The following is a 22,430-nucleotide window of genomic DNA, read 5'->3' as shown; positions in this document are numbered from 1 at the left end:
TGGCAGTTACCCACGGACACGCCAAAACCTCATTGAACGCGACAATAAGTGAGTTAAGTAATTAAGGCACAGTATGTCTGAAGGATTGAGTAGAAGGAGAAAGATTCATGGCGGACATAGGGGGTCTGCTACACGTATGGTTCATGAGATATATGAAGCCATAGAATCCACAGATGAGAGAGATTCCATTGTAACTAAGCTAGAACAATGTAAGATATCACTTGAAGAGAAACTGGAGATTATCAGACAGCAGGATGATGAAATACTGGAGTTGGTAGGAGATGAAGAAGTGGAACATGAGATCGATGAAGCTGATACCTTTAGTGGAAGGGTGCGTAGAGCCATAATTGATGCCACTTGTGCAATCGAAGTAAAATTGGTCCCAACTTCAACGCAAGTAACTGTAAGCAATCCCACTACAACTGCTGAGACGAGTGCCCCCTCCACTGAAGCTTCTACAGTAGCTGCTGCTACGACCAGTGCAGCAACTGAAACCCCTACAGGTGCTGCTGCTGCTGCTACAACCAGCGCGACAATTCCTGAAGTTTCTGAGACTACACCAGTATCAGAATTGACAGATACTACTACACCAGGTACAGTTTCCACATCCAGTACTGCTCCTCCAGCACCAGTATTCACAATTCCAACGTCATCTTCGACAACCGGATTGCCGGTCATCCCTCCACCTATCTTCAGTAGCCTGTACTTCACTCAGGGACAAGAACGACGTTGGCTTCAGTGGTGTCATCTGATGTTTCAAGCCCGCTTCACTCGCTTTAAGTGTTGGTCCTTTGCCCAAGGTGAAACTACCCAAACTAACTTTAAAGAAGTTTAATGGTGACCTCACGAAGTGGACACCTTTCTGGGACTCCTATGAATCCTCCATACATAACAACCCCAGTTTGTCCAACATTGATAAATTTGTTTACCTTAATTCACTGTTGGAAGGCCCAGCATCAGAATCGGTGGCGGGATTAAGGATCACGGTGGCCAATTACAACGAAGCAGTATCTATTCTCCAGGGCAGATTCGGTGACATAGATCAAATCGTGGGTAAACACATGGAGGCACTACTTTCCCTGGAAGTAGTTACTTCACAGTACAACTTGAAGGCATTACGTTGCTTGCACGATCAAGTGGAATCACAGGTGAGGGGTCTCAGAGCCCTTGGCATTGCAGCCGACTCCTATGGTAGTTTGTTGTCACCCGTAATTTTGAAGAAGCTTCCCCAGGAACTACGCCTAATTGTGAGTCGAGAAGTAAGAGAAGGAAGATGGAATTTAGATGAACTGATGAGACTGATTGATGTGGAAATTAAGGCCAGGGAACATGCTTCTAACACGTCCAATGCAAGCACTGATGGTAACCGTCTACCCAAGGCTCAAGGCAAGAGCCTGCCTACTAACACTGCGCTGTATTCAAGTGAATCCCCTGTTCCTAAGTGCTCTTACTGTAGACAACACTCCTCCATTTCATGTAGAACGGTAACCAATCCAAATGAGCGTAAGCAAATTTTGAGGAAGACGGGAAGGTGTTTTGTGTGTCTCAGAAGACACCACACAAGCCGTGATTGTTGCTCTACTTTAAGATGCACGGGCTGTGGAGGGAGGTATCATACTAGTATTTGTAATGGACGAATGATGCAGGATGGAGCTAGATCCCAGACCATTAGGCAGAATCAAGGTATTGGTGGTATTCCAACTACTATTCAACCTCAGATGCTGCAAACCCAGGACGCACCCAACACTGGTGGAATGGTTCCCAGTATGCCAACTACCACTGCTGCATTTCAGAGTAGTACTACTAAGGTGCCAGTGTTGTTGCAGACGGCACAAGTGTCTGTCTTCAAGCCCTGTTAGCCAACTATATCAATGAACATACGGGCAATAATTGATAGCGGAAGCCAACAATCTTATATAAGTAAGAGGATGAAACATTCCCTTTCATTAAACATGCTATATTCAGAAACCATGTTAATCAAGACCTTTGGGTCTGAGAAGGGCAATTGACAATTGTGTGATGCTGTGTCAGTGGGGATCAACCTGCGAGCTGGGGGGAGTATGAACTTCTTGTTTTTAGCTGTACCGTTTATTTGTGAACCGTCGTGTGGCCAAACAATATCATGTGTAACAGAGCGATATGAGTATCTTGCTAACCTAGATTTTGCAGACTATTCATGTGATGGTGACCAATTAGAAGTAGACATGTTGATTGGTGTTGACAATTATTGGAAATTGGTCACTGGCAAGCTGGTTAATAGAGGTGATGGTCCTACTGCAGTTCATACAAGACTTGGATGGGTATTGTCTGGACCAGTTGAAGGCTTGCTATCTCAGAATACATCATGTAAACTTGTGTCGACTCATGTTTTGAAGGTGGATGGCTATGTGCCACAGGAGTCCGAGCGCAGTTTGGACAGAACTCTAAAGTCCTTTTGGGACTTGGAGTCACTTGGCATAAGGGAAGGTGAGGTGGATGTGTACGAACAGTTCCAGAAGGAGATATGTTTTAAGAATGGGAGATATGAAGTTAACTTGCCGTGGAAGGAGGCAACTCCCACCTTACCATCCCACTATGAATTATCCCTGAAGAGACTTACCGGATTGCTTAGACGCTTGAGACAGTCCCCAGACGTACTCCGACGTTATGATGATGTGATCAAGGAACAGCTTGCTGCTGGAATTGTGGAAGTTGTGAAGGATGAAGGGTCTCAGAGTAAGTTGACCCATTACTTACCGCATCACCCAGTAATCAGAGAAGATAAGTTGACAACAAAGGTCCGAGTGGTTTATGATGCCTTGGCCAAAACCCGAGGTCCATCTCTTAATGATTGCTTGTATGCGGGGCCCAAGTTTGACCAATGTATCTTGGACATACTACTTAGATTCAGGTCACACAAAGTAGCACTGGTGGCCGACATAGAAAAGGTCTTTCTACAAATCTCAGTTGCGCCATGTGATGGAGATGTACTACAGTTTCTCTGGATTGATGACGTACACAAGAAGGTACCAGAAGTCTTGACACTAAGGTTTGCCCGAGTTGTCTTTGGAGTGTCGTCAAGCCCATTCCTTTTGAATGCCACTATCAGACATCATGTAGAGAAATACAAGGATATCGAACCATCATTTGTTGAAACCTTTAGTCGTTCTATTTATGTAGATGATGTCAGCTTCGGAGCAGCAGATGATGATGGTGCCTTTGACCTCTATGCCAAGGCTAAGAAGATACTACTTGATGGAGGCTTCAATTTGCGTAAGTTCGTGAGCAATTCTGAGGGACTACAGCAACGCATAGAGTCAATCGAGGGTGGGCTAACTGCCAGAGAATGTAAATCCATAATTGATGAAGACAAGACCTACACCAAGGAAGTCTTGGGTGGGAAGCAAGGGAACGATGTAGAGCAGAGAATACTGGGTGTAAAGTGGAATGTTGTACAAGATCACTTAGTATTTGATCTTAGTGAGCTGGCAATTCTTGTAAGAAGCATCGAAGCTACTAAGCGACAGATAGTCAGTGTGGCTAGCAAGTTTTATGACCCTTTAGGATTTGTATCACCCATCACCATGCAGTTCAAAATGTTGTTCAGAGACTTGTGTGTGGGTAGGGTTGGATGGGATGAGCCATTGGCGGGAGAGCTTCTCAACAAGTGGAAGGCTATAACTTCACGTTTTGACAGTGTCACATGTCACATTGTCCATACCCCGATGTTATTGTTGGAGTTCTAGGCAAGCTTCTCAACAGTACAGTCTCATCGGATTCTGCGATGCATCGTCACGAGCGTACGCTGCAGTAGTGTACATAAGGGTTGAAACTGGAGTGAAAAATTCAGTTGAATTTGTGACCGCTAAGACAACAGTCTCCCCAGTTAAGGTACAAACAATCCCTAGACTGGAGTTGCTGTCAGCACTTCTCCTTGCTAAGTTGATAAGTAGTGTGTCCTCTGCACTTGAACAAGAGATGGAATTTAACACTCTGTTTTGTTTTACAGACTCGAAGGTGGCGTTGTGCTGGATCAGATGACTCGAGAAGGACTGGAAACCATTCATCCAAAACCGGGTCAATGAGATACGGAAGCTAGTACCAATCGAATGTTGGCATCATTGCCCTGGTAAAGAGAATCCTGCAGACGTACCATCGAGAGGGACAACGCGAACTGGTGGAAACCTTTGAATAGTGACTAACGATCATTTAGAAAGTATCAAAGCAAGTCATAGTTCTTTACAATTCTTTGAGCAGTTTCTTTTTTGTTGTTGTTAGAGCACATCTGCATTTTTGTAATTTCCTTATGTAGTTGGTGCAGTTGATATTGTACTCTTCAGAGTAGTAGTTTTTTAATCCTTCATTATTTAGGAGATAGAAAAACACATGATGATGACGTTGATAAGCACTAAAGCATTTGGCTGGTGAAATGACCTCACCCCAGTCAACTGCAAGTGCATCATCTGATACTTTCCCTAATGTACTAACACTTCCAAAGGATTGAATAAAATGCTTGGTAAATGTTTGAGGTCTAGTTAACTCTCCAGCAAAGCATTAAACAAAAGTATCTTACCCATCCCCAGTACACTGTTGGGGGTAAAACCTTATGTAATAATTATTACGTTTGTGGTAACTAAGTAATATAATAAAATACAATATAAAAACAGGTAATATAAGTCAAGTTGCTTTACTTACAAATGTAACGCGTTACCTAAGTAATATAGTTACTGTTACGAGTCTAATGTTTCGTAATATTATTACTACAAGTAACAAAAAGTTATTAATCTCGTTAGTAATCCACTGAGTATCGCCTAGCCACTACGAGGTAACGAAGCCTACTGAATGAAGCTTATTCACCAGCTTCTTACTTATAACCAAGATTTGCACATTGCCCAACAACGCAATCATGTCACGTGATTAGGTGGTAGTTTCACACGTGACAGCTTAAGGCAGTGGACACAAAGTAATATAATATATGTGACCGGATTTGCAAAAAGGTACCTTTTCCACACACTTGACATACCAGCAAACAAAGTGGTGTAACACTTGACTCCTTATGCTGATTAACTTTCTCTTAGTATCACAATGTAGCCAGATACTGTAGCTACATTCATTGATAATTTCAAGCAATTATATGCCATGATCAAAAAGTTATGAAGCTTTAACATTCAAAAAATGGGTCAAATTTTGTGTGTGAAAAAGGTACCCTTTTGCAAATCCGGTCACATATCCTATTATCATAGGTACTTTATTTTATGGGTAATATGTAATTGTAACTAAATAGTTCGGTTGCAAGTAATATGTAACTGCCAACACTGCCAATCCCAGCACAGCATAGAAGAAGAGCCTCTTTCATGGTAGATTAGTATTTGCTATCCACTGCTGGCCAAGATAGCCAAAAATTTCTGTGCTACCAGCATGTTATCAGAACATCTCTTTAGTTGTAGAGGAAACATTGTTACTGAAAGTAGAACCTGTCTAAAGTCCCAGAATGTAGATTGGGACACAAAATGTAAAGTGAACTGTTAATTTGTGTTTCCTGATTTGACACCAAAGGAGCAAGAGCTCAGGAAACAGATGAAAAACAGCACAATAGTAAGGAGGGAGGGTCCTTGTCCTACATGGGGGTTTAGAAAACCCAGACCAGACCAGGTAAATTCTTCAAGTAAGCCAATTTACACAATAGCTATAACATACAATTCACGCAATAGCTAGCTATAACATACACTCTTCACCTTGTAGCCACTCTGCCAAGAACACAATTAGCTAGCTAACTATGTAGTCTGGTGATGACTTGCAGGTGTAATGGCAGCATACTAAAGTGTATGTACAATGATTTGGCCTCATGATACCAGAAAAAGTTTCCAGAGTCTCCTAAGTACTTTATTAGCTGGAAATCACTGGTTGCTAATTCATCATCACTACTTATTGTTGACTCATCATTACTTATTGTTGACTCATCACTGCTGATTGTTGACTCATTACTGCTGGCTGTGGACTCATCACTGCTGGTTGTGGACTCACCTATGCCAACTATGGTCCCATCACTGCCGATTATGAAAAATACCCTTTTACACACAAGTTGTAATAGAAATAATTCTCTTTAATGTTGACTGTTAATGAGACCTAGGTAGGGTTTCTAATTATAGCTAGAGACCTGGTCAGTTAGTGACTTCCTGTCTTTCATGGTATTCTTGTACATGTTTTCAGTATGGTTCATGTTTATCTGTCTGTGAATGCTATCCCACTAGGGACCTGTGAGAAGGCTAAAGCCTGCATTTATAATGAAGTAGCCAATCAAGATTCACAAAGAAGGAAGTAACTGAAATGCAAACCAGTGGAAATTCCAGTATTCTTCTGGAGAAGTGTAGATGTCATAATGGTACTTACAAAAAAAAACACAAAATATTCTAATACTGAAACAGTCAATTTTACCTGATTGCTCTATTAGAGTTATTGACTGTTCTATTAGAGTATATCGATCTTTTTCTCAGTAAAGCGTTTTCACACGTAGGTTTCAGCATAGATCAGTAATTTCGCTGGTAGTTAGCTATTAGTGTTATACTTGATGCTTTTAGGCGTCCACTGTGCTAGTAAAATAAGTAAATACAAGTGAACGTTATTTATTCTCGTACATGATAAGAATCGGTATCTGCAACAATATAATGGCCGATTCCGATACTTCGTGAAAACAGCAGTATTGGCCCGATACCGATACTAGAATCGGTGCAGCCCTAATTTAAATATTTCCTGGACTAACATTCTACACCCACATTTAGGACTGTTGAGAAGAAACCACCTCAGAGCAATGTTTATCTGTGTAGATGTTTAATACAGACTTACACACGCACAAGAAAAACAATTTCAGTAAACCAGGTGTGGCCACAGCAAGCTGACTGTGAGCATGCACCTGACTCAACAAAATTGTTTTGTCTAGCTAGATAAGTGCAAGGCAACTAGTTGTTATTAACACTCTTCCTCATCTTTGGCCTGTGTATCATGCGGGTCCTTTTTTCTTTTTCTTATAACAAGGCTTTGGAAACTGCAACATCAGTTTATCGCTGTCAATTTCCAACCTCTCTCTTCTACGCCGTGAAGCTACCTTGCCTGGTCCATCCAATTTCCTGGCATTGTCCTCACTCAGCAATCTGTACATATGGAGATGAATGACAACATGTACAGAATAACTAGCTTGCCAGATTAATGCCTACCCTACATACAACAAACATGTTCAGAGATGTAATACACCTGCACAAACCTTTAGCTACATACCTCCCGTTCCCTTTATATGCTCGCTGCACTGAATCATCCATGTAGAACAGAAGAAAAAGCAAGCAATCATGGAAGCGACTGATGACAAAGTGATCACAAGATCTTGTAATTAGTGGCAGGCTGTGCCTAACTTATAAGGCCACAAAACTGTCGCTTTTTACAATAACCCATAAGGGCTGCTATTTTGTTTTCAGAAATCCAGTCATTTATTTCCACACACCACATAACAAAGCTTCACCTTACTGAAAAGGTAATGACAACAGATCCTGCGTGCATGTGATTCACAAAGTGGTTGATGAAACTGAAAGATGTCTATAGTTCTATTTTTTTCCCATTTCACACTATAACCTGGAGGCTGTACACTTGGTGGATATGTATAAGCATAGATATTCTACTTACCCGGGATTGCGTACCGCCGGTTTTCAAAGGAACACTCCGTGCTACCCGTACGTTTATTTTATGGCATAAACATGAATAAGTATATTTGGCATACATATGGCTGTAACTACAGTGGGTATTTGTTTACCTATATATGATCTTTATCTAGGGACTAGCATTGTGGCTACAGTTGACAATACCAGAACTGGAGTTCCATCAATATTTCATGTGAAGTGTGAACTCCTGATTGCTGAAGGCAGTAGTGTTGCACCGATAATCGGATCGGCTATCGGTTAAACCATATATCGGCTTAAATTATACCTATTGGTATCGGTATTGGATCAAGACACAACACTAGCCGATACGATATAATTACACGTGATTTATGCAAGTGCCGCAACCGATTAATTGTCTATTGTTAATACTCGAAAATGGCGGTAAGCACGAGGTTGAGCGCAAGTAACCCTAGCAATGCAGTAAACCCTAGCCGTGATTTGGGAAGAAAAACATCAGTTATTTGGGAATTCTTTACTGTTGATGAGGACAGCAAGTTTGCTATTTGTGATGAGTGTGAAGCGAAAGTTCCCAGAGGTGGCTCTACGACGAAGTCTTATACTACTACTAACCTTGTAAACCATTTAGTAAAAAGACACCCGGAAATCCCCTCAAAATACCTGGAAAGGAAAACGGAAAAGGAGCCAAAGCAGCCAATGGAAACAAGAAAACGGGAACTACAACTACTTTCTTTAAGCAAAGTGCAAGACCGAAGTAAGGGCTGGGATATCAACGACCAGAGGGCACAACGAGTACACCGAAAAATAGGTGAGATGGTAGCGATTGACTGCCAGCCAATTTCAATGGTAGAAGATGTGGGATTCAGGCAAGTCTTGAAGTTGCTAGAACCACGCTACCAGTGCCCCAGTAGGAAATATCTAATCCAAAACAGCCAAGCTGTAAAAAAAGAGTGCGGCCCTGAGAAAGGCTATGGTGAAAAAAGATGTGAAATCCAAGGTGACGGCCAAGAAATGGCTGTGATGGTAGGTTAATGGTAAAAATTTTAATAACGACAATTCAAGTGAATTTTGTGCCAAGACCAAGCGGCACCAAATTCACCTGAATTGTTGTTATTAAAATTTTTACCATTAACCTACCATCACAGCCATTTCTTGGCCGCCACCTTGGATTTCACATCTTTTTTCACCATAGCCTTTCTCAGGGCCGCACTCTTTTTTTACAGCTTGGCTGTTTTGGATTAGATTTCACTTCTTCTTGTATTTGTATACCCCAAAGCCGGTCTATGGCCGGCTTTAGGGCTTTTTAACCTGTCATTTTTTCTTTACTACAGGAAGAAGAAAAGATGAAGCAGGGTGATTTCTTTGTAGCTGACCTCTCTGCAAGGTGATCCTTCTAGCTGATCTCTCTACCGGATGACTTGTTTGTAGCTGAACTCTCTACAGGGTGATTTGTTTGTAGCTGAATTCTCTACAGGGCAATTTGTTTGCAGCTAAACTGCTGAACTCTCTACAATGTAACTTCTTCTAGCTGAACTCTCTACGGGTGGCTTGTTTCTAGCTGAACTCTCTACAGGGTGATTTGTTTCTAGCTGAACTCTCTACAAGGTAACTTCTTCTAGCTGATCTTTCTACAGGGTGATTTGTTTGTAGCTGAATTCTCTACAGGGCAATTTGTTTGCAGCTGAACTCTCTACATGGTAGTTTCTTTGTAGCTAAACTCTCTACAATGTGACTTCTTCTAGCTGAACTCTCTACAGGGTGACTTGTTTCTAGCTGAACTCTCTACAGGGTGATTTGTTTGTAGCTGAACTCTCTACATGGTAACTTCTTCTAGCTGATCTTTCTACAGGATGATTTGTTTGTCTCTACAGGGAAATTTGTTTGCAGCTGAACTTTCTACATGGTAGTTTCTTTGTAGCTGAACTCTCTACAATGTAACTTCTTCTAGCTGAACTCTCTACAGGGTGACTTGTTTCTAGCTGAACTCTCTACAGGGTGATTTGTTTGTAGCTGAACTCTCTACAAGGTAACTTCTTCTAGCTGATCTTTATACAAGGTGATTTGTCTGTAGCTGAATTCTTTACAGGGCAATTTGTTTGCTGCTGAACTCTCTACATGGTAGTTTCTTTGTAGCTGAATTCTCTACAATGTAACTTCTTCTAGCTGAATTCTCTACAGGATGACTTGTTTGTAGCTGAACTCTCTACAAGGTAACTTCTTCTAGCTGATCTTTCTACAGGGTGATTTGTTTGTAGCTGAACTCTCTACAAGGTAACTTCTTCTAGCTGAACTCTCTACTGGGTGACTTGTTTCTAGCTGATCTCTCTACAGGGTGACTTGTTTCTAGCTGAACTCTCTACAGGGTGATTTGTTTGTAACTGAACTCTCTACAAGGTAACTTCTTCTAGCTGATCTTTCTACAGGGTGATTTGTTTGTAGCTGAATTCTCTACAGGGCGATTTGTTTGCTGCTGAACTCTCTACATGGTAGTTTCTTTGTAGCTGAACTCTCTACAATGTAACTTCTTCTAGCTGAACTCTCTACGGGTGACTTGTTTCTAGCTGATCTCTCTACAGAGTGACTTGTTTCTAGCTGAACTCTCTACAGGGTGATTTGTTTGTAGCTGAACTCTCTACAAGGTAACTTCTTCTAGCTGATCTTTCAACAGGGTGATTTGTTTGTCTCTACAGGGAATTTGTTTGCAGCTGAACTCTCTACATGGTAGTTTCTTTGTAGCTGAACTCTCTACAAGGTAATTTCTTCTAGCTGAACTCTCTACAGGGTGACTTGTTTCTAGCTGATCTCTCTACAGGGTGATCTGTTCATAGCTGAACTTTCTACAGGGTGATTTGTTTGCAGCTGAACTCTCTACATGGTAGTTTCTTTGTAGCTGAACTCTCTACAATGTGACTTCTTCTAGATGAACTCTCTACAAGGTGACTTGTTTCTAGCTGATCTCTCTACAGGGTGACTTGTTTCTAGCTGAACTCTCTACAGGGTGATTTGTTTGTAGCTGAATTCTCTACAGGGCGATTTGTTTGCTGCTGAACTCTCTACATGGTAGTTTCTTTGTAGCTGAACTCTCTACAATGTAACTTCTTCTAGCTGAACTCTCTACGGGTGACTTGTTTCTAGCTGATCTCTCTACATGGTGACTTGTTTCTAGCTGAACTCTCTACAGGGTGATTTTTTTTGTAGCTGAACTCTCTACAAGGTAACTTCTTCTAGCTGATCTTTCTACAGGGTGATTTGTTTGTCTCTACAGGGCAATTTGTTTGCAGCTGAACTCTCTACATGGTAGTTTCTTTAATTTGTAGCTGAACTCTCTACAATGTAACTTCTTCTAGCTGAACTCTCTACAGGGTGACTTGTTTCTAGCTGAACTCTCTACAGGGTGATTTTTTTTGTAGCTGAACTCTCTACAAGGTAATTTCTTCTAGATGATCTTTCTACAGGGTGATTTGTTTGTAGCTGAACTCTCTACAATGTAACTTCTTCTAGCTGATCTCTCTACAGGGTGACTTGTTTCTAGCTGAACTCTCTACAGGGTGATTTGTTTGTAGCTGAACTCTCTACAAGGTAACTTCTTCTAGCTGATCTTTCTACAGGGTGATTTGTTTGTAGCTGAATTCTCTACAGGGCGATTTGTTTGCTGCTGAACTCTGTACATGGTAGTTTCTTTGTAGCTGAACTCTCTACAATGTAACTTCTTCTAGCTGAACTCTCTACGGGTGACTTGTTTCTAGCTGATCTCTCTACAGGGTGACTTGTTTCTAGCTGAACTCTCTACAGGGTGATTTGTTTGTAGCTGAACTCTCTACAAGGTAACTTCTTCTAGCTGATCTTTCTACACGGTGATTTGTTTGTCTCTACAGGGAATTTGTTTGCAGCTGAACTCTCTACATGGTAGTTTCTTTGTAGCTGAACTCTCTACAATGTAACTTCTTCTAGCTGAACTCTCTACGGGTGACTTGTTTCTAGCTGATCTCTCTACATGGTGACTTGTTTCTAGCTGAACTCTCTACAGGGTGATTTTTTTTGTAGCTGAACTCTCTACAAGGTAACTTCTTCTAGCTGATCTTTCTACAGGGTGATTTTTTTTGTAGCTGAACTCTCTACAAGGTAACTTCTTCTAGCTGATCTTTCTACAGGGTGATTTGTTTGTCTCTACAGGACAATTTGTTTGCAGCTGAACTCTCTACATGGTAGTTTCTTTATAGCTGAACTCTCTACAATGTAACTTCTTCTAGCTGAACTCTCTACAGGGTGACTTGTTTCTAGCTGATCTCTGTACAGGGCAATTTGTTTGTAGCTGAATTCTCTACAGGGTGATTTATTTGAGCTGAACTCTCTACATGATGGCTTCTTTGTAGCTGAACTCTCTATTAGGTACCTTCTTCTAGCTGATCTGACTACAGGATGACTTGTTTGTAGCTGAATTCCCTACAGAATAACTTGCAATGTAATATAACTGTGTAAATTATACATGCAGCTGAATGCTTTATTAGGGTGACTGTTCTATTAGAGTATCTCGATCTCGCATTTGCCGCACGTAGTTGCCTTTCGAATCATAACTCAGTGATTTGTAATCCGATTCTTCTGTACTACTGCAAGAACTTTCTATGATGATTATTCCAGCTACATACTGATTTTCAGCTCGTTGCTCTAAGCGGTTTGCCTGGTAGACACGAAAACTAATAGTTTTTTTATTCATAAAAATCGATCGCGTAATTTTGACACAGGTTGGGTTTTGTGTCATATCTCCATGGTCTTTATCCCGATTCCTTTCAAACCACAAAAAGGCACTCCTACGATGGTTGCTCCATCTACATATCAATTTTCAACTGATTCCTCCAAGGGGTTTACCCTGTAGGCGTGACAGACCTTCGACCTTATTTTACGCAAATAATCGGTAATAACTCCATGAATGTTCATCGGATTCCTACCAAAGTTGGTATGGAGATCCGCCTTAATGAGCCCTTTAAGTGTGCCAAATTTCAGCCCAATCCGAACACGCATTCGTGTTTTATGGCGAATTTTGCGAAGTGTGCGAAATGAAGAAGAAGAAAAGAACGAAGAAATTAAAACGAAATTTTGTTCGCTCGTATCTCGGAAATGGCTGGAGGGATTTCCTTCAAATTTGGTATGTAGACTCCCCTAACTGGGCGGCACGTCTCTAGCAAATTTGGTTCCAATCGGATAAGGGATCACAGAGCTACATAGGTGTGAAAATTGCGTTTTCTTTCTTCCTGTTAATATACTCACGGTGTGGCGCGCCGGCTTCTTGGGCTGCACGACACACTATCGTGTGTCTTGATTTTACTGAAACAATTATTCCAAAAATATACTATGGAATGAAAGAGGAAGTTGTGAGGCAGTTGTGATGATGAAAGTTACTTGAGCTTTACGATGGATGCGTGGAGTTCAAGTGTGAATGATACGGCATTGCTTAGCCTTACAGCTCATTGGATGATAGCCAGTTCAAGCGAGTTTCTGCTGTTTTGAATGCCCAATGCCTTACTGAAGCCCACACTGGAGAGTACATCGCTGCTCAGGTACTCAGCATGCTGGAAAAATGGGAAATAGCATTGCAGAGGGTGCATTTAGTGATCACTGACAACTCCAGTAATATGGCTAAGGCCATGCGTGATGCTTCTCTACCACATTTTGGGTGTTTTGCCCAATCTCTTCAGTTAGCAATCAATGATGGCTTACTATCTCAGAAAATAGTGAAAGATATCATTGCAATATGCAAGAGTATAGTTGGGCATTTTCACCGCTCGTCTGTTGCTTCTCACAATTTGAAAAGAATTCAAGAAAGCCTCAATATTCCACAACATAAATTGAAGCAGAATGTCCAAACAAGATGGAATTCCACATTTTACATGTTGACATCAGTCCTATAGCAAAAGATGGTGTTAGCAGCATATGCTGCTGAAAATAGCGGTGTTCAACAGCTTTCATCTCACCAGTTGGATGTAATGAAAAGAGTTATTGAAATTTTATCTCCTGTGGAAGAGATCACTAGGTCTATATCTGCAGACCTTGCAGTTATTTCCATCGTCATACCGTACATACGTATACTTACCAGAGCACTTGAAAAAACACTGAAGACAGTGGTATTTGCACTATGAAAAGAGAACTGCTTCATTCGCTTAAACTACGTTTTAACAGAATTGAAGAAAACAAGCAGTTATCTTTTGCTACTTTCCTTGACCCTAGGTTTAAGGACAAATTCTTTTCAAGCAATATTGTTAAAGTGACAATTAAAGAAATTTTATTGGAAGAATTGTCCAAGCTTGACACTGGTTTGCAAGGTAACACTGAAATGGAGGGACCAACAAGGCCTAAGAGAGTTTGCCCACTAAAAAGTAGCATTCTGTTAGATGTATTTTCTGAAATTGTTGCTGATAGCAGTGAAGACCTGCCCACATCTATTAGTGAAGTAGATAGGTACTTAAGTGTGCCTTTAATAGATTTCAATACAGGTGACCCTTTTATGTGGTGGTCACAGCATTGTCAAGAATTTCCAATTCTTTCAAAACTAGCCCGACAATTCCTGTCTGCACCTGCCACTTCAGTGCCATCCGAGCGACTGTTCTCTGCTGCAGGAGACCTGTCACGAAATTGGTACTAATTGACAACCTCTCAAAGAAATGAACTGGAACAAGCCAACGATATTCACGCCACTTAGCACTTCAAACCACTCAAACGTGTTAATCGCTTCAACTGATAACTTAAACACACACGTGACAGCATTACACAATTCATTACATCATTGAATAAACCTAGCCTAACCTAATTACAAAACCAAAGATAAAATAAATATTACACTCCCCGTGTTTGAGGCAACACAGTTGATCAAACATCTAACTACATAATTATAATTACAAAACTTAAAAGTTCATTCACCAGACACTGTTGGGTTCTTCACTTCAACTGGGTACAGGTGGGATGGAGAAAAAGTATAGCTGATTCCATCAACATCATCCTGTACATAAGTGAGGGGGCGAGCATTGATGACTGCCTCAACTTCAATAAGGAGGGTTTGTAACTGATCATAAGTTAAACTGGTACGACCCACAGTCTTTCTAAGACATCTCTTCACTCTTTGTACCATCCTCTCCCAAAATCCTCCCCACCATGGTGCCTTCTCAACAATAAACCTCCATGTAATTCGATTATTGGTCAAGTATTGACTTATCTTCTTTGACCTAGAAATCTTAATCAGTTCTTTAGCTGATGACTGAAAGGTCTTAGCATTATCAGACATCAACGTTGCTGGCAGCCCTCGTCGACTGGCAAATCTTCTTATAGCCAATAAAAAAGAATCTACTCCCATATTTGGGGTGAGCTCAAAATGAATAGCCCTTGTCGACGCACAAGTAAACAGACATATGTATACTTTCTCACTGACATTCTTCTCTGAAATAAAAAGGGGTCCAGCAAAGTCAACACCTGTGTGAGTAAATGGTGGCTGGTCTGAAACTTGTTCATTTGGTAAGTCTGGTGCTGTAACTGAAGAGTATGATGGTCCTTCAAGCTTACGGCAAACAGTGCAAGACTTTACAACTCTTCTGACGACTTGGCGTCCCTTCAGGATCCAAAAACGTTCTCGTAAATAAGGTAGCGTGTCTGCAACACCACTATGCTTTACATTCTGATGAGCCCACAAGACCAACAGTTTTACAAAATAATCATCATGTGGTAATATGGCTGGGTTCTTGCTCAGTAGACACAGAGACGAATTGTTGAGTCGGCCTTTACAACGTAAAACTTCCTGGTTATCTAAAAACAGCCCAAATTGCTTGACTAGTAGAGGACACGGACCTGAGCAAGAACGGAAATATTGGATTTCACGAGCAAAAAAACTACGTTGTATAGACTTAATCCATAATAGCTCTGATTGATTCATTTCACTACGAGATATGAAAGGTTCAAATGAGTCGGTTTGTTTCCTGCACTTCTTAATGAACCGAATCTCATAAGAGGTTACACGCAATAATCGATTTAAGCCTCCATATTTCTTGCAATCAATCAACTCCTTAATAGACTGACACACAAAGGTTGAACTTGTGGAGACCAAGGAAAGAGTAATTGGAGTTATGTTCTTTACCATCTCCATCTGTGCTTCATGATTGAGGTCATACACTTCAATGGTTGGCCAGTTTGTAATTGATTCCCTCAGGAAGTTTGGTCCTTGCCACCACAATACTTGGTCAATCAACTCTGAAGCCATGGTGCCCCTTGAAGGCAAATCAGCCGGATTTAATCTTCCAGGACAATGTCTCCACAACTCTCGATCACTAAGCTGACGGATCTCATCAACTCTGTGTTGCACATACTGTTTCCATACCTTGTCATTACGGATCCAACAAAGTGCAGTCATGGAATCCACCCAAAAAAATTGACCATTGAGATTGGAAATCAAGCCTTGGACAACCTTAGTAAGCCTCGCAAGAATCAATGCTCCCAATAGCTCAAGTCATGGAATTGTTTGTTTCTTAAGGGGAGCAACCTTGGTCTTGGATGCTACTAATCTCACTGATACACTTCCATCAGAGTAGCGAGTTCTTAAGTACAATACAGCTGCATAGGCATGTTCTGAAGCGTCACTGAACCCATGGAGCTCAACTCTTTCTGGGCGCTTCCCTAATACAAAATAACATCTGGGTACCACAACCATATTCAAGGTATTCAAGCTCTCTAATAATTGATTCCACCTATGAGCCAGGTCTGGCGGGAGAGGATCATCCCAGTGGGACTTGTTAACACAAAGTGTTTGTATCAGAACTATCGTCAAAGGTAGCTTATGTCCAACCTCAGGGTAGGCACGAATCGATCGTTTCGCGAGCAATTATCATCAAACACAAGGATACAGATTCAGCATCGAATACGAAGCTACCATGATTGCGTGCACGTGATAACTCTATTCTTATTAAAGTCTCACACACAATAATTACAACACTCCCCGCGGTTGGCGACCTTGGGGAGACCAACTAAAATTACATGGCTAACAGAAAAAATGGCCTAACCTTAGCTACAAGAAAAATCAAATAGTCCTATTTGTAATAAAAGTTTCTACGGATCTGTTCTCCAATTATTGCAGCACGACGACGTGGTCTTCCTGTTGCATCATTTGTTGTATCTAATTCGTCAGATTGAGAAACACTGGAAACATCGGACATTTGAAGCATCAGGTTGAGAAATACTGGAAACATCAGGTTGAGAATTCGATGAAGTGTCACTTGAATCGCTATCTTGATTTAGCTGCTGCTGTTGTGTAACTTCACTATCAGGTCGAGAATTCGATGAATTGTCACTTGAATCGCTATCTTGATTTAGCTGCTGCTGTTGTATAACTTCACTGTGGTGAACTTCAATTGGAAAAAGATGCTTGACACTTCTTCTAAGCAGCTTGTGACCTCCACGGGGGTTCCCCAATTTCACCACTGCAGCCCTAACCTTGCCATCACTACCTTTCAATAGTTCATTAACAACTGCCAGCCTCCAAAAGATGTGTTTACTTGTATCATTCTTCAACACAACAACATCACCCACCTGAATTAACTCATGTCCACCACTCTTGGCCTTAAGAGAATGACTTTCACGAAGATTCAGTAAATAGTCACGCCTCCACTGCTTCAGAAATTGGTCGAGCAAGTGTCTGTGATGTTTAAGTTTAAAGGTTAAAGATTGGTAAGTGATGACTACCTCAAAATGAGCACTGTTAGACATAGCAGCAATTCTTCTACCATTAAGTAAGTGGGAAGGTGTCAAACAGCCAACAATTCCATCTGAATCGTCTGAAATGTAGGTCAGGGGACGAGAGTTAATGACACATTCCACTTCCGCAATCAAAGTGGAGAGCTGTTGATAGGTTAAATTACTTCGTCCAATGCTCTTCCTAAGACTTCTCTTAACAGTCTGTATGAGGCGTTCCCAAAAGCCCCCCCCACCAAGGGGCTCTTTCCACAATAAATTTCCATGTTACTCTTTTCTCACCCAAAAAACGGATCACTTCATTGGATCTAGCTATCTTCAAAATGTGTTTAGATGATCTTTTAAAGGTCTTAGCATTATCAGAGATGAGAGTTACAGGTAGGCCTCTTCGACCAACAAATCGACGAAATAGTAACAAAAATGAACTAACTGACAGATCTGGTGTTAGTTCAAGGTGAACAGCCCTGGTGGATGTACAAGTAAACAGGCAGACATAAGCCTTGTCTGATTCATCATCACCCTTCACATAAAGTGGTCCTGCAAAATCTATGCCTGTATGGCTAAAGGGAGGATCCTCTGATGTTCGTTCACTGGGGAGATCAGGAGGAGGAACTGGAACACCCTCCAGCTTGTTACAGACCACACAGCCTCTTAAAATCTTCTTCACAACCTGCCTACCCTTAAGAATCCAGTACCTTTCTCGAATTGTTGATAAGGTATCAGCAGTTCCGCTATGCTTGATGAGTTGATGTACATACCGAATCAACAGCGTTACCCAGGGATGAGATGACGGCAACAAAATAGGATTCTTACTGCCTAAGCTAACCGAGGAATTACTTATTCTTCCTTGACATCGGATCTGTCCCAACTCATCGAGAAACAAACCAAATTGAGATACTCTAACAGGGGGTGTACGAGTCACCTTGCAACTTGAGTTGAGGTAGCACAATTCATCTGTGAATGATTTGGCTTGAATAGACCGTACCCAATGTGCCTCTGCAGCATTTAAATCCTCCGCATTCAAACAGTTACCACAAGAGCGAAGTGAGGTTTCTGTATGACGGTTCCTGGACAACAAATTAATGAACTTAAGTACAAAGCCTGTCACCCTAAGTAATACATTGAGACGACTATACCTTGTGCAATCAATTACCTCATCCACACTGCTACACTTGAATTCACTTGCACTTAAAAGAACATGTATAAGGCCCTTTGGATTCTTGATCACTTCTTCTTCAGTAATCTCACTTGAGGGGAAAACTTCACTTCTTGGCCATTGTTCATCTGACAATTGTAAAAATTCAGGACCCTTCCACCACATCTTGTTGTCTGCTAATTTCTCACTACTCAGCCCTCTTGATGGAATATCAGCTGGGTTAATGTCTCCTGGACAATGCTGCCACTGATCACGTACAGTAAGACGACATTTCAGCTACTCGGTGGCTGATGTACTGCTTCCAAGGCTTAACCACTCTTATCCAGTGAAGAGCAGCCATTGAATCAGTCCAATAAAAAACAGACATAGCCATTGGCAATGAATCAATTATACTGTTTGCAAGGCGACTTAATACAAGAGCTCCAAGCAACTCCAATCGTGGGATACTCTGTTGTTTCTTAGGAGAGACACGAGTTTTGGATGCCACCAAGCTGACTTCAACGCTTCCATCCTCACATACAGATCTTAAATACACCACTGCCGCAAAGGCTCTCTCAGATGCATCACAAAAACCATGCAGTTGGGAAGTTTGTCTATTTGACTTAAATTCAAAATAACACCTCGGAACAGCTACTCTATTCAGAAGACCAACACTGCCAGTAAGCTTCTTCCATTTCAGCGACATTTCGCCAGACAACGGGGCATCCCAGTCTGCTTCACCAATGCACAGGTCTTGAAAGAGGATCTTCAACTGAATCACAAGTGGGCTAACAAATCCAAGAGGATCAAAGAGTTTGGCAGTAAGCCTTAAAATGGATCTCTTTGTTATTTCAGTGGAGTCAGCAAGTTCCGCTATCTCAGTAAAATCAAAGGTAAAGGCATCATTCCTTGAGTCCCAAGCTACTCCAAGAATTTTGGCAGGGTCTCCCGATGGTTGTGAAACATTATGGCCAGTCATAAACTTGGCATAAGTCTCATCTTCTTCAACTAGAGTCTTACAAGAACCACTAGCACTCTGTTCCGATTCCATTGCCAACTGGAGCTTCACCAGCAAGTCGGGTGAATTGGAATTCCATTTGCGCAGGTTCATTCCTGCTTCCTTGATGATCAGCTTCGATTGTACACAAAATTCCAATGCAGTGTTAACGTCAGGCACTCCAGTAATTAAATCATCAACATAGAAGCAGTCTCTCAACTTCTTCACAGCTTCAGGGTACTGAGAACAATATCTATTTATATGATGAGCCAATACTGAGCCTCAAATGGCAGGTGAGGGGCGCAAGCCAAAGGCTAACCGGGTAAATTGAAAATGAACTAACTCATATGGCTGCTTAAATGGATCCTTGGCCCATAAAAAACGAAGGCATTCTCGATCAGGAGGATCAACACCTGCCATCAGGAACGCCTTTTCTATATCGGCACTGATTGCTACTCTGTGCCATCTAAACTGTATCAAAATGCTGAACAACTTTGGAATACTGTTAGGACCAGTTTCTAAACAATCATTAAGGGAGTATTGATCTCCCAAGCCACAAGCAGATCCATCGTATACAATTCTTAGTTTTGTGGTCTGACTACTCTGACGCACTACACCATGATGCGGCAGATAATGAACTGGAAGATTATCACTGGCTCTAGCAGCTCCCTGTACTGATTCCGGGTCTACAGTCTCGATAATACTGGCTTTCAATTGATCTTTCAAAATTTTATCATATTCCAACAAAACTTCCGGATTCCACTGAAGTCTATGTAACAAACTCTTCAATCGACCTTCACATAGAGATAAATGACTAGGAACTACTGGATGATCTAACCTCCATGGCAGACTAACTGAATATTGATTGTCCTCGAATGAAATTCTTGGAGGAAATTGATTGGAGGTTGAGCCTTCATCTAATGGAACAATTCCAAGGGATTCGACCTCCCAAATTTCTTTAAGTATACCAACTAAAACATCATCGTGTTCATCATACCTTGGATTATTTGGTACTCCATTGATCGCCAGGCAGGTGGAACTGAGATTCGTTCCACGAGAATCGATTGGTCCAGACAGAAGCTATCCAAGTTTGCTATCTACAGCTACTGGTCCCTCACTTGATTTCACTATATCACCTGTTACAAAATTCCAATAATAGTTGGAGCCAATCAACACATCTATCTCCCCCTTAGGCTTGTCACACACATCAGCCAATAGCAAATCTTGCAGGTGTGGATAACTACTTATTCTAACAGTAGAAGGGAGTGAGGAACAAATTGAAGGAGAAGTCAAAGCTGAGATCTTTGTTGCCTCTGTACATTGACGCCCTTGTAAATACAAAGAGACAACAGCACACTCTTGTGTCTTATAACCAACATGACCAAAGGTATTCAGGTGAAGCCTTTCAAATTTCATGGGTTTGAGGTGTAGTTGCTGCTGAAGCCTTTCAGTGACATAAGATAGCTGGCTCCCACTATCGAACAAAATACGTACAGGCACAGGTGGGCCACTAGGGTCAGCCAAGGCAATTGCATGTGCAGTCTGGAGCAATACTGTTTTATGGTTCCTTGCACTAGTTGTGGCTTGAACGGTAGAGTTGCTTGGATTACTATTAGGACCATCCCTAGTGGGTGACTGCTCTACTTGTCTACCCGATTGTGAATTGTTAGAGGTACGATCAACTGTGCGAGGCCCAAGGGTAGTAGTACCCTTCTCACAAATACCCAAGGACGACAAGCCCCTAAGATTCACATTAATCTTATCATACACATACCTCAAAGCAGAAGCTTTGTCTCCAGTACATACTTGCAGCTACACCAATTCCTCCATATGTGCACTAATAATGTGCTGAGGTTTCCCATATCGCTCCTCCAACAATTGTACAGCAGCGGTATAATTTGCTTCATTGAGGGTAAGACCCTGAATAGTCCTGGCTGCTGCTCCCTCAAGTAATGAATTCAAATAATTAAATTTGTCGATTGTGGGAAGATCCGTGCTATCATGTACTGCTGACTTATAAGAGTCCCAGAATGTGCTCCATTGAGTAATATCACCCCTAAATCTGGGTAGAGTGAGCTTTGGCAAACGTGGCTTGTTAACAGGACCTTCAGGGGAAACATGGCTAGTTAATGCTGTCCCCTCCCTTACAGCACTTGTACTCTTGATAATAGCAGCACTTACCTTGGGTCTCGTCTCTAACAATTTAGCTTCTAGTGGTTCTGACTCCGTTAACTCAGTTTCAATCTCTGTAAGTGGGCATACAGATACAATTTCTCCATCCAAATTGCCAAGGGCCTTCTGCTTCGTGTCAAGCTGCTCATTGATTATGGTTAAGCGTGATACCTTTACTGGATCAGTAGCGAATGATTCTTCAGCTAGTATAACCTCCACTTCTCGACAGAGTTTAGTGACAACACCTCGATGTCCTCCTCTTACGGCTCTCAGCCTCTCTAATTTCCTTCTATCTTCGTCTTCGCTCATTGCGAGCGTGTATACCTACACAAGAAATCGTTACGAAATAAAAGTAACACGGTAAAGAACGTCACCTTCTCTAGTACCGTTTGCGATAGAGAAGTAGAGTATTATCGCTCCACGGTACCAGGCGACTCGCTTTGGGTTACAAGGATGAAGGTGACACGTGCATCGATATCCAATCAGTCGAGCCCCACGTTGGGCGCCAGATATCAGAACTATCGTCAAAGGTAGCTTATGCCCAACCTCAGGGTAGGCACGAATCGATTGTTTCGCGAGCGATTATCATCAAACACAAGGATACAGATTCAGCATCGAATACGAAGCTACCATGATTGTGTGCACGTGATAACTCTATTCTTATTAAAGTCTCACACACAATAATTACAACATTTGAAACATTACCTTCAGAAGAATAACAAACGGACTAAGAAAACCCATTGGATCAAAAATGGCAGCA

General features: G+C 41.5%; 4 protein-coding genes across 4 annotated transcripts; 2 read left to right on the top strand and 2 right to left on the bottom strand.

Annotated features, from left to right (window-relative positions):
• Window positions 1-2,060: 2,060 nt before the first annotated feature.
• On the top strand, window positions 2,061-3,725 carry LOC136244114 (uncharacterized). The gene has a single exon (XM_066035632.1). It carries the CDS (start codon window positions 2,061-2,063, stop codon window positions 3,723-3,725), a length of 1,665 nt encoding a protein of 554 aa, XP_065891704.1.
• Window positions 3,726-8,060: 4,335 nt separating this feature from the next.
• On the top strand, window positions 8,061-13,549 carry LOC136244113 (zinc finger BED domain-containing protein 4-like). The gene is made up of 2 exons (XM_066035631.1): window positions 8,061-8,509; window positions 13,105-13,549. Exons 1-2 carry the CDS (start codon window positions 8,061-8,063, stop codon window positions 13,547-13,549), a joined length of 894 nt encoding a protein of 297 aa, XP_065891703.1.
• A 998-nt stretch (window positions 13,550-14,547) lies between these two features.
• Window positions 14,548-16,032, bottom strand: LOC136244112 (uncharacterized). The gene has a single exon (XM_066035630.1). The coding sequence runs from the start codon at window positions 16,030-16,032 to the stop codon at window positions 14,548-14,550; it is 1,485 nt and encodes a 494-aa protein (XP_065891702.1).
• Window positions 16,033-16,799: 767 nt separating this feature from the next.
• On the bottom strand, window positions 16,800-20,517 carry LOC136244111 (uncharacterized). Its single transcript, XM_066035629.1, has 6 exons — window positions 20,496-20,517; window positions 19,818-20,454; window positions 18,916-19,751; window positions 18,503-18,752; window positions 17,649-18,433; window positions 16,800-17,449 (listed from the first exon to the last, which is right to left on the bottom strand). Exons 1-6 carry the CDS (start codon window positions 20,515-20,517, stop codon window positions 16,800-16,802), a joined length of 3,180 nt encoding a protein of 1,059 aa, XP_065891701.1.
• Between the last annotated feature and the right edge of the window lie 1,913 nt (window positions 20,518-22,430).

The sequence above is a fragment of the Dysidea avara genome, chromosome 14 (assembly GCF_963678975.1).
Source record: "Dysidea avara chromosome 14, odDysAvar1.4, whole genome shotgun sequence".
Lineage (NCBI taxonomy): Eukaryota > Metazoa > Porifera > Demospongiae > Dictyoceratida > Dysideidae > Dysidea > Dysidea avara.
The sequence above is the reverse complement of the archived record's forward strand: the minus strand, read 5'-3'. Positions and strand labels throughout refer to the sequence as shown.